Source organism: Anabrus simplex, chromosome 2, assembly GCF_040414725.1.
Source record: "Anabrus simplex isolate iqAnaSimp1 chromosome 2, ASM4041472v1, whole genome shotgun sequence".
NCBI lineage: Eukaryota > Metazoa > Arthropoda > Insecta > Orthoptera > Tettigoniidae > Anabrus > Anabrus simplex.
This window is the reverse complement of record NC_090266.1, coordinates 1,021,972,496-1,021,985,243: the sequence shown is the minus strand read 5'-3', so window position 1 is coordinate 1,021,985,243 and position 12,748 is coordinate 1,021,972,496. Positions and strand designations below refer to the sequence as shown.

The window sequence follows — 12,748 nt, the reverse complement described above, 5'->3', positions numbered from 1 at the left end:
GAACCCACCTTCAGTGTGAGGCAGATGATTAAAAAGCGAATAGAATGTGGAAGAGAAATGGTGATGACTTTCCTCTTTTTTTTTTTTTTAAAGCCTTTGATAGCATCCCCAGAGAAGAGGTAAAGAATGTCATCAAGCAGAAAGGATTTGAAAAATAAATCATTGAATATGTGCAAAAATGTACAAGAATATTTGCAGCAGTGCCAGTCCCCTCTGAGTAGGACAGAATGGTTTAGACATGTAACTGGGCTAAGACAGGGAGGTGTGCTTTCGCCATTGTTGTTCATAATGGTAATGGATGAAATTGTGAAGGAGACAAAGGAAACATATGGGGACAGGAAGCTGTAGGTGATGTTGTTTGCTGATCAGGTTGGACCTGTTAATAAATTGTTAAGTATGAAATCAAAATAAGCATGGAGAAATACAAGACAATGGCATTGACTACAGGAGAAAGAAAAGGGAGAAGAACTGTAAAAACTGGGGGACAAGTAACTGAAATTGTTGGAAGCTTCAGGTATTTGGGAAGTAAACTGATGCAGGATGCAGGGTTGGACATGAAGATCAGTAAAAGGATACAAAAAGAAAATGCATTTTACCAGAGTGTGTGGAACTTGATATGGAAGAAGGAGGTACCAAGGGAGGAAGTGTAAATAGGTTACATACAGGGTAAAAGATAACTGATGCCTCAAATTAGCACAAGTAATAGATCTTGGGGACAGGATCACATTGCCACAAGTTTCAGGTCTGTAGCTTGCACTGTTCTTGAGGAAAGGCATGTTTTGGGAATTACAATACAGCAGCTGATGGTAGCTACTGATGAGGCCGCCAGGGTACGTACACAACTGTTTAAACTGGTTGCGGTGTGGTGTTGTATCTTCAAGGTCAAGCGTCTGCTGTCCACAAAAACAGAAACAACATGCATATCCTCTTTTCAAACGAACGACTAGCACTAGTACATTGACCAAGTTTTATGACAGTTGTGTTCTTACGGTATTATTTATTAATGGGCAGCCAACCCGAGGAGCATGGCGCAGTTATCAGCAGCAAGCTATTCTGGCAGTTTTGCTGTAATTGGATGGTGAGTGGTTTGAATCCCACTGCTAGCTGTCTTGAAGATAATATTCCTTGGTTTCCAGTTTCGCCTTCAGGGTACAAATAAGGGGCAGGAATCATTATTATTGGAATCCGTTTAGTTATGCTTAATGTCATGCTATTGAATAGTTACCAAATGTTCTCTACATTTGTTAAGTTTTCCCTGTATATCTTATATGGTAGTTTATTTCTACTGATTGTGATGTCCAAAAAGTTGATCTTCCCGTTTGTTTCTGGTTCCATTGCGAACTTGATTGAATTATTCAATCAAATTCACCCACTCAGACATCGCACACATTACACAACGATTTCAATCACCTGACCACACACAAATTAGCAGGGCTGAATACAGTGATGCACAGAGCTATAACCATACCAGTGAGAAAAACAGATTATAACAAAATATAAATAATGAAACAAATTGTAGTAGAAAACAACCATCATCCTATCACAGTAGACCAGATTTTAACTAGTGAAAAACCCAAACAAACCCTCACATGAAAATGATAAATCAATGGCCAAGAATGTAAGGGTTACAATTCAAAATCCATTATTTTTCAGAAGTGTTTAAATTTTTTACAGTTTACATCATTGCCTCTCAATATTACACTTGTTACAAAATTTTTATGAATATTGGTGTGTACATAGTTCTTACATCATTTATTATAATCTGGAAAATAGTTACAACTCGAATCATCATCATCTGCAGTTTCCAGCTGTTGGCCGGGTCTCCTTGGAACATAAGCCTCTCCATCTCCTCTTGTCTTCCCACCACTTCTCCCTAGTCACTCTTGCCCAGTCCTCTCCTCTTTTCTGTACACACTTTTCTGTGCATCCTCCTCGGTATCCTTTCCTCTGTCATTCTCTTCATATGTCCATACCATCTAAGTCTAGATGCCTCTATCCTGTTCTGTAGTGGCTCCTCTTTTACTATATCTCAAACCTTCTCATTTCTCATCTTATCCCATCTTGTCACTCCTATCCTGCTCCTCAGAAATTTCATTTCTTTTGCCTGTATTCTATTCACGGCTCTCTGCCTCATTACCCAAGTCTCAGCTGCATACGTCAGAATAGGCATATAGTACATCCTGTATATCACGCTTTTGCTTCTCTGAGGGACATCCTTGCTCCAATCCAGGCTTCTGACACTTTTCAGGAATGCTCCTGCTTGTCTTCCACATTCGATTATTTCCTGATCATTTCTTCCACTTTCCTCTATGATACTTCCTAAGTACTTGAAACTCTACCTTCCTAAACTGTTCCCCTCCAAGCATTATCCCTCTCATAGGTCTCTCCTTCTGTCTAGTTGTGATCACTATCTTACGCTTTTGGGCATTAAATTTCATTCCATATTGTTCCACCTCATCTAACCAAGCATCTAACTGTTCCTGGATATCCTCTTCCTTTTCTCCCCAGACTAACAGGTCATCTGCAAACATCATCACTTTAATTTTTCCTTCTCCAATTTTCCTTGTCACTTTTGTCATTATATCGTCCATTGTTACTACGAAGAGCAAAGGTGACAGAGCACTTCCTTGTTTTAATCCACCTTTTTGCTCAAACCAGCCTGTTCTCTCTCCTCCTATTTTCACACAACTGACACTCCCATTGTACATCTCCTTCACTCTTTCCATGGTCTGCTCCTCGACACCTTTTCTCTGCAAGGCTTCCCATACCTTGTTTTTACACACACGGTCATAAGCTTTCTCAAAGTCCACGAAGGCCATCACAAGATCCTTACCCCAATCATAATGACGCTCTTGTAGTTGACGTACTGCGAATTTAAGGTCTACTGTGGACCTTCCTGATCTGAAACCATACTGCTCTTCTCTTAACTTTTCTTCCACCCTATTTCTGATTCTCTTCTCCAGAATCTTCTCAAACGCCTTTGCACAGTGGCATATCAGTTTGACTCCTCCATAGTTCTTAAACTCTTTTCTATTCCCCTTCTTGAAAATGGGTATGATTACCCCCTTCTTCCAATCTTCAGGGGTTTCTTCCTTTCCTTCCATACTACTTTCAACACACGATAAAGCCACTGTTTCCCCACCTCTCCTGCTGCCTTCACCATCTCAATACTCACTTCATCTAACCCTGGGGCTTTCCCTCCTTTCATCGCTTGTCCAGTGCTAGCTACACTTCTGCCCATGTTAAATCTTTTTCTTCTTCCATATTTCTTACTTCCTCCCTGCTTCTACTTTCCTCCTCAGTGCATCCTTCTGGGTTTAGTAAATCTTCAAAATACTCCTTCCAAATTCCTTTGAGTTTTTCCATTTCCTGCACTTCATTTCCATTTTTGTCTATCATTATAACATGTTCCCTCATGCCTTTCCTCTTACTTTTGACCATTCCATACAGTACTTTTTTATTTCCTTTGCTATCCTTTTCCATCGTGTTTGTCCACTTTTCCATCCATTCTTTCTTCTCCTCTGTTACAACCTTTTTAGCTTCTTCCCTTTTCGTCTTATATTTTCTTGTCTTGTCTCCATTGTCCTCTGTGGAAAACACACTCTGAAAGCTTTATTTTTCTTCCTAACTGCTGCTTTGGCTCTGTCGTTCCACCATGGGGTCTCAACTCAATGACCCTTTCAAATTAAGCGAAGTGACTAATGTCAGAACATTGAAAGCTGTTAGAAGTGCTTCCTGGCATGAATACATCAGATTTTTGATTATGTAACATTTTCAGATGATGTAGAGGTTGAAATAAGCTACAGATTGATGGTAAAATCTCAAAAATGCCTTTTTCATTATTTTTTTATTAGTTGTAATCCTTTTGTTCTTAGTCATTGAAATTGTAGGTCTTAATTTTGTGATGATGAAGATGTTGATTCCCATAGGGAACCTAAAATATTTGTCCTGAATGAGTAAATTTATAATACCAATACAATGGTCCGTTATTGGACATTATAAATTTTCCAGCTAACTCATTCTTGGTTGCCTGCGTTTCGCCCTCGTGTGCTAAGTTAGGCTCGTCAGTTGGGACTTAGCACACCACCCAAGATGCAAGGCTAGTGCATACCGTGGAGGCCACTGCATAGGCTATTTGAAGCCACCATTCAGAGATGTTTGGTTCTACCCACTCACCAAGATATTTCAACTTATCTGTCCGTTTGATTGCCCCCTGGTTTACTTTTAGCTCTCTTGGTGCTGGCTTAATGTTAGTTATGAATTGCGTTTTTTCCAAAGAGATCTGGAGGCCTGCTTTTTCTGCCTGTGTCTTGAGGTGCTTAATTTGCTTTGTAGCCATATCTAGAATCAGAGAAAATTGTTAGATCATCTGCAAAAGCTAAGCAATCAATTAAAAGGTTCATGTTCTTGTAGCCGGGCTGAGTGTCTCAGACGGTTGAGGCACTGGCTTTCTGACCCCAGCTTGGCAGGTTCGATCCTGGTTCAGTCCGGTGATATTTGAAGGTGCTCAAATACGTCAGTCTCATGTCAGTAGATTTACTGGCACGTAAAAGAACTCCTGCGGGACTAAATTCCGGCCCCTCGGCGTCTCCGAAAACCGTAAAAGTAGTTAGTGGGATGTAAAGCAAATAACATTATTATTATTAAAACATGTTCTTGTAACCCAATCTCACACCATTTTTGTGCCCATCATTTTTATTGTCTTTGTGGCACTCACGGATGACTTTTTCAAAGACGTAATTGAAGAACAGTGGCGAGAGCCCATCTCCCTGCCTAACTTCTGTCTTTATCCGGAAAGCATCTGAAATTTCTCCTCTGAACTTAACTATGGAGGTTGTGTTAGCTAGGGTCTGTTTGATGATTGCCTTGGTTTTGTTATCCAAGCCAAATTCCTTTAGGAGTTGAATAAGAGTGATTCTATCAATCGAGTTGTAGGATTTCTTGAAGTCGACGAAGCAGCTTCAAACGTTCCCCCTCCAGGGTCACGGTAGAATTGGAGTCTAACAACAGTAAGGTATGGAAACATTTTATACATTAAGTTATTTATGTAAAGAAACATGCTTTCATTACAAAGAAAACAAATTCCTATTTTCCTCATTTCATTACAGAAATTGAGACAAAGCTCCCTTCTCAAAAAGTGACCGGCAATCAGCTTCATAGTTCCGCATTAGACTCAATTTACGGCACATTAAGCAACCTCAAAATAAATAACAGCCTACCTGGAAGGAGTGAATGAAATGAGCATTCAGCAGTAATAAGAACAGTGTCAAGAAGCCATTCATTTTTCAAAAAACCTTTTAACTGGAAGACAAATAGATATTTTTAGTGTAACAGAGTTGAAACTTTTAACAACTATTCTAATGAATAGATATAGTTTTTAAGCAGGCTAACTATGTATTCATCCTTTCTCATTTCATCAACCCATTAACCCTCACATTGTTTTAATATCATTTTAATTTATATTCAAATAGTCTTTAAGAGGAACAATGTACCTGAACATAATGTATTCAGAAAAGCTTAACAACAGCCGAAGATATTCTCAAGTGAGAACAAAACATGTACTATTTATAATTAATCATTTGCTAAAAAGCAAATAAAAAGGATCAAAAAGGTGGAAGATTTTCTATTATTGTAACTCTCTGTGACCTCTATGCATGTCGATGCAGGCTCCCCAGAATCCAAAGGTCTGCATGCTTCGCTCAAGGTGAAGGTGGATTAGGTTTCACCTGGAGTAGTAGCTTCTGCTAAACTTTCCTCCATGCTTTAGACAGTTGAAAAACTGTAGATTGGGGTCAGTGATATTTCACACTGAACAAAATACTACCAAGGTTGTGAGCTTTGGAGAGCCTCACAATGTTTTCTGGCTAAGAGAAGGTATTTCCTCCTACTCTAACTAGGTGTGGTTTTTCCTGCCAATACTCGAGTGGCTGATTGCAGTGGTTACCCACTGGGCGATGGGATCGCCACATCCCTATCAACTGATACCACCTTATGTTGAACAAAAGAAATGTAGCATCAGACTAAACTCAGGACTGAGAGAGAGTGGGACATTTGAAATCTGAGTTAAATTGGGTGTGGGATGGAAAAGGTCAGTGAATCCTGGAATTTCCTTCCTATTACCTGTTTCTTCTTTAAAGTACCGATACATACCATTCCATTTTTTTTCTAGAACTCTTACGATTGCCCGTTATGCTTACCATCATGTTATCCATAGCTGACTTTTTTGCTAAATTGAATTTTTCATTTCATTTCAAGTTCCTTCAATCTCTCCTTACTTCCACAATCATTTCTAACTCTACTTTTTTCTAATCCACAGCTCCTTTTAAATCTCTTTATTTCTCTTTTATAATATAGTGGCTCTTTACCGTTCCTTACCACCTTCAAAGGAACATACCGGTTTTCACACTCCTCAACAGTTGCTTTTAACCCATCCCATATGCTTTTTACATTATTATTTGCCATTTTCCACTGATCATAATGGTTTTTTAAAAATTCTTGCATGCTTCTGTTATCAGTTATGTGGTACTGCTGATTAGTCCTACTTTTACAGCCTTCTTTTCTATCACATTTATTTTTAAGTACAGCCATAGCATGTAGAAGAAAAAGTGTGCTCACTGCACCTGTTTCAGTGGAGTGGTGCTAGCTGTGCTAGCCGATCACAGTATTGTGTCCTGGAATGTAAGATGCTGTGAAAAAGAAGTTATGTTTGCAAGTAATTTTTATAAAAACATGTGGCCTTTCTAATGCAGCACCTTAGTTAATTTCCTTACCAAAGTGATATACACATTATCAACTATATGATATTAAATTCTTCTCTAGACACAGAGAAAATAATAATCCAGCCAAGATACTATTATCTCCACAACGAGTAGACCTGGGCCGACAAGCAGAATTAGTGTTTACACAATGGGTATATTTTTTTTATGACAAAGTTTTTATGTACTTAAAAGGTTCCTTTAAGTCTAAATTACCTCATAAGATCAAACCCAGCAAAAATGTTCAGGAAAATTTCTGAGATATTCCCTTCACTGCACAAAATTCTGCTTTACTCCCACTGCATAAATAACATAATTGTATATACACTGTATTATTGTAGATTCATTCTCGGTACTCATCCCGACCAGAAGTTAGTCATTAAATTTTGCCCTGTTGTGCTCATCCTTTTGGTCATTGACAGACATCTCAGTCTTGTAAGTTTGATGCTTTGCCATTAATCACAAATTTATCAGCCTTAATAATGCACTTGTCAGGAAAATGAACATCACGCACAGAACTTTGAACAGAGATTCTGTCCTCCAGGGGAATATCATTTGTCTACTTAAAAATATGTCACTATTTTTGGGTAGTATAAAGAAATCTTTTGCCTCATTATTTTCCTTGTAACCCGACATACTAACCATTACAAAACAACAGGGCACGTCTCCCTCACAGCAAGATACTATTATCTCCACAACGAGCAGACCTGGGCCAACAAGCAGAATTACTGTTTACACAATGGGTATTTTTTTTATGACATAGTTTTAATGCACTTAAAAGGTTCCTTTTAAGTCTAAATTACCGGGTAATTGGCCGTGCGTTTAGGGGCGCACAGCTGTGAACCTGCATCCGGGAGATAGTGGGTTCCAATCCCACTGTCGGCAGCCCTGAAGATGTTTTCCGTGGTTTCCCAATTTCACACCAAGCAAGTGCTGGGGCTGTACCATAATTAAGGCCACGGCCACTTCCTTCCCATTCCTAGGCCTTTCCTGTCCCATCGTCACCATAAGACCTATCTGTGTCGGTGCAATGTAAAGCAAGTAGCAAAAAAAAAATCTAAATTACTTCATAAGATCAAACCCAGAAAAAATGTTCAGAAAAATTTCTGAGATATTCCCTTGTCTGCACAAAATTCTGCTTTACTCCCACTGCATAGATAACATAATTGTAAACACACTGTATTATTGCGGATTCATTCTCAGTACTCATCTCTTACTAAAATGTGTGGAGGTTTTTGAGGAGGAGTGGAATGTGGAGGAAGCTGACAGTGGGATTCGAACAGTCACCGCAGCTCACAGCTCCGCGACCCTAACTACATGGCCAACTTGTTCGGTCAGTAATGACCTTAAGATTGACACGAATACAGAAACTCATTAAAATGCCATGCTGATTAACAACAAAAGAGCTAACTACAATAATACAATAATGCCGCCTTTTTTTTTCCATTACGTCGCACTGACACATGTAGGTCTTATGGTGATGATTGTATAGGAAAGGGCTAGAAGAGGGAAGGAAGCAGCCGTGGCCTTAATTAAGGTACAGCCTCAGCATTTACCTGGTGTAAAAATGGGATACAACGGAAAACAATCATCAGGGCTGCTGACAGTGGGATTTGAACCCACTATCTCCTGAATACAAGTTCACAGCTGCGTGTCCCTAACTGCATGGCCAACTAGCTCGGTCAATAATGACCTTTAGATTGCCATTGTTATAATCAGAGTGTAGGTCTGAAGCATTATTTTCAGTCAAGGGAGTGTCACATGAACATTCATAGATCCACAATGTTAAAAATAAGCTGAAATCCCACACGCAATACGAGATACTACAGTAGCAACAAGATCAGCTAGTGACTGCCACGCCACAGTTTCAGCCAGACACTATGGTGCCTGCTACAGACAATGGCAAGTGTATGAGCACCAGAGAAGTGATCACACTTTCTTTTCTGTACACTATGGTATGACTAAAACAGCTTATTGATCCCTTATAACATCACTTCAGTTTCTCTGTAAAGCTCGCCTGGTTTTATCAGCATTACATCTAGAATATTCTTCCCTCAATAGTTCCATCACTTTGTGATTCAGCTGTCCTTCCCAGATTAACTTATTTACCATTTGTTGGTCATGCTTTCTGTCATTCGCATTATCTTCCTAGTTAACATCTGGTAATTTGACATTACCCACTACAGTCCTTTCTTGAAACTGAGAAACAGTTCCGCTTATTTTTAAAGGGATGTTCTTTTATTTTTAGGTATGGATACTGCCTCCTTGTTTGGCATCTTTACCATTTCAAGCAACCAAGTGCTGCGTAAGTGGTTCAGCTGAAAGCAGTATTTCTGTAGATCTGGAAGAACATTTTAAAATGGAAGTGGAAGACCAGGATGTTATTATGGTGGTAGATGAAGTTCTGAATGAAAGGTAATTTCTGTTTTAAATACTACAACTTATCTTGTTGTTTCATGTTTCCAAAGTAAAATAACATTTCTTATCACCCCATCTCCAGTTCTTGTTTCATTGTTACATTTTCAATCTAGTGTAGGAATCCAGTGATTTATAAACAGTTCATACTGTGGCTTTTTTTACATGCATTTCACTCTTTCTTTTCAGAAGGTAAAATAGGCATGTTGGGGAATACCTACCTCCACAATCCACATTCTGCTAGAAGACTTGAAATCCATAAAGTTGCATCATACTTGGTGTGGTTTTCCATTGATTCTTTGTATAATCGCTACAGAGAAAATCTAGACCTATAACCTATTTATGTTTTGGGACATCTTTCTTTTTCTTTATATTACAAAGATTTGGAGTCTTGCCCTTACAAACCTGATGGTCTTTTTATCATAATATATTATAACATTAAAATTAACAATAGATTACCAGTATTTAAATTGTTACAAAATATGAATTTGTAGAAGCTGCCTGTCCAAAGTGATAAAGGCTTATCTAGCTCATTTTAAACAGAATGATGTGGGTTTGACTACTTGTGAGAACAGAAATTTAGAAACAAGATTTCCATTTCTGGAGAGACGTATATTCACTCAGCCTACTCTAGAAATTAGCATTAGATTAATTCATGGGAACAAAGGTAGCCAGGCATGAAGGTAACCATTTTATCCCACTTTGTGACTAGGTTATGAATAGTGAATTGTTATAAATTAAAATATCTGCCCTGCTGTTGGGTGCTTATTATAATGTAAATAACACAAAATATGAATAAATAAAATAAATGAAATGATTAATTGCCCCACGCTGGGACATAATTGTAACATTAAAAAAATTACATTGTCCATAATCAAACGTACACTCATTAATGTTCACAGCCAAAAGACATGGTAGATAATATTCACAGTAAACTCCTCCATAAATTGTTTGTGACATGTAGTAATGGTTGCTGGATCACGTTCTACCAATGTAGACTTCTTCCTCCCCACTCCTTCACAATATCTCTGAGCTCCTGCCAGCACCTGTCTGTCCAATCTTGAGCAAGAGATATCCCATGCCATGGTAACATGTGGCTATCTCCCTACCACCTCCGAAGTTTGACTTGTGGATATGCATATATCAGGCTGGACTCTCCACATTACTCACTAAAGTTTCCCTTGGATGTTTTCCCAAACCTGGAAATAGCTGTTAGTTTCCCAACTGCCTGTACAAAACAAATTACTAATATCTAACATTGAGACCTTCCAACTTTAAATATTCCTACCTTAATACAACAATAAAATAATAATAATAAATAATAATAATATTGGATTCAGTGTGCCAATAAAAAATATGCATTAATAAATGCACACGCCCCTACAAATATAGACAACAAAAAGAACTCCCAAAAACGTGGACAATTTTGGAACATACTTGAAAAGGTAATGTTAAAAATTCCAAAGGATGACGTCAAAATTATCTTAGGCAATTTCAATGCACAAATCGGCCGAGAAAAGGAACACAGGAAAACCATTAGACTCTACTCAGTGCTCAAATTTACCAACAAAAACAGTTCAAGACTCATTGAATTATGTCAACAGTGCAATCTTAAAATCATGTCCACATGCAAGAAGAGCAGTTTCAAGATGATGACATGATGACCATAGATGGGTACAGGATCAATAAAGGTATGAGGGCATTGAAGATAGGGAAGAGTATGCTGATGTTTAGCATGGCTTTTGCTGTAAACAAGATGATTTTCAACATGTTAGTAAATCTCTCTAGTCTCCCTTCTAAATCTTCAGAGCAGAAACAAATGGTACAGAGAGGTGCCAAATTTGACTCTGATGGGCAGTAGGCAATGAATGGTATGATGATAAACAGCATTAAGTCAGGTTGTGAGTTTCACAAATAGGTAAAATCCTCTGTGTTGATAGTTCCTTTTGGGGAATGAATATAAGGAAAGATCTTCAATTGGGTAATCACACAAAGGGATTGTAAATAAAGGGTACAGATCTCTGCACATGGTTATGAGGATATTTAGGGGTTGTAGTAAGGATGTAGAGGAGAGGGTATATAAGTCTCTGGTAAGACCCCAACTAGAATATGGTTCCAGTGTATGGGACCCTCACCAGGATTACGTGATTCAAGAACCGGAAAAAATCCAAAGAAAAGCAGCTCGATTTGTTCTGGGTGATTTCCGACAAAAGAGTAGTGTTACAAAAATGTTGCAAAATTTGGGCTGGGAAGACTTGGGAGATAGGAGACGAGCAGCTCAACTAAGTGGTATTTTCCGAGCTGTCAGTGGAGAGATGGCATGGAATGACATTAGTAGATGAATAAGTTTGAATGGTGTCTTTAAAAGTAGGAAATATCACAATATGAAGATAAAGTTGGAGTTCAAGAGGACAAATTGGGGCAAATATTTGTTTATAGGAAGGGGAGTTAGGGGTTGGTATAACTTACTAATGGAGATGTTCAATAAATATCCAATTTCTTTGCAATCACTTAAGAAAATGATAGAAAACAACAATCAGGTTGGAATAAAGGCAGGAGTATACTCGGAAAGAGGAGATAAGGGCTAAATTAGGAATGAACTTGAAGGATGAAGCTGTATGCATAAACCAGCTTTGGTGGTGGGGTCATGTGATGCGAATGGAGGAGGATAGGTTACCTAGGAAAATAATGGACTCAATTATGGAGTGTAAGAGGAGTAGAGGGAGACCAAGACTACAGTGATTAGACTCAGTTTCTAATTATTTAAAGATAGGAGGTATAGAACTAAATGAGGCCACAGAACTAGTTACAAATAGAGGATTGTGGTGGTGTTTAGTAATTTCACAAAGGCTTGCAGACTGAATGCTAAAAGACATAACAGTATGTATGATTGTATGTATGTATGTATGTATGTATGTATGTATGTATGTATGTATGTATGTATGTATGTATGTATGTATGTATGTATGTATGTATTATGTTACATATAATATGGAAACAATTTTCAAATCACTAACTTATCCAAAAGAAAAAATTGCAATATAGCATTTAAAACTACCAATACAAATTCTGCTTTATTTCATAAACCACACAGTCATCATCATCATCATCACCATTGTACAGTTGCAGTTTCCACACAGTATTAGTAATAATAACACAATCGTTCAGCTCCAGAGTCCTCAAGTTAAATGCACACATTGCAGTTTGCACATACTGGTCAGATAGGAAGAAGTTTCACCACACATTACCTAGAACACATTAATGCTAAGAACACAATAAATACTCAGTTGTGAGTATCCATATGTCAAATTGTAATCTTTCTACTGTATTTCATCAATAGATCAAGGTATGTTTATTGTACACGTGATTAATAAAGGCACTCTCTTGAATATATACGAAAACATCCACATTGATCCGAGAAATTGGCAATCTCAATGAAATAACAGATAAACTCTTTTTGACATAATTGCAAAAATGTTTCTCTCAGTGACTGATACCAAAAGAAAAAATTGCAATATAGCATTTAAAACTACCAATACAAATTCTGCTTTATTTCATAAACCACACAGTCATCATCA

The 12,748-nt window shown here is 38.0% G+C and overlaps 1 protein-coding gene across 2 annotated transcripts in view; it reads left to right on the top strand.

The window, feature by feature from the left end:
* LOC136864642 (maternal protein tudor) overlaps positions 1–12,748 on the top strand; it is a 356,675-nt gene that overhangs the window by 334,677 nt on the left and 9,250 nt on the right. For both annotated transcript variants that reach the window (XM_067141905.2, XM_067141906.2), the window contains one exon: positions 9,004–9,170. In XM_067141905.2, coding sequence (XP_066998006.2) covers positions 9,004–9,170 — 167 coding nt within the window. The remainder of the gene's footprint in view (positions 1–9,003; positions 9,171–12,748) is intronic.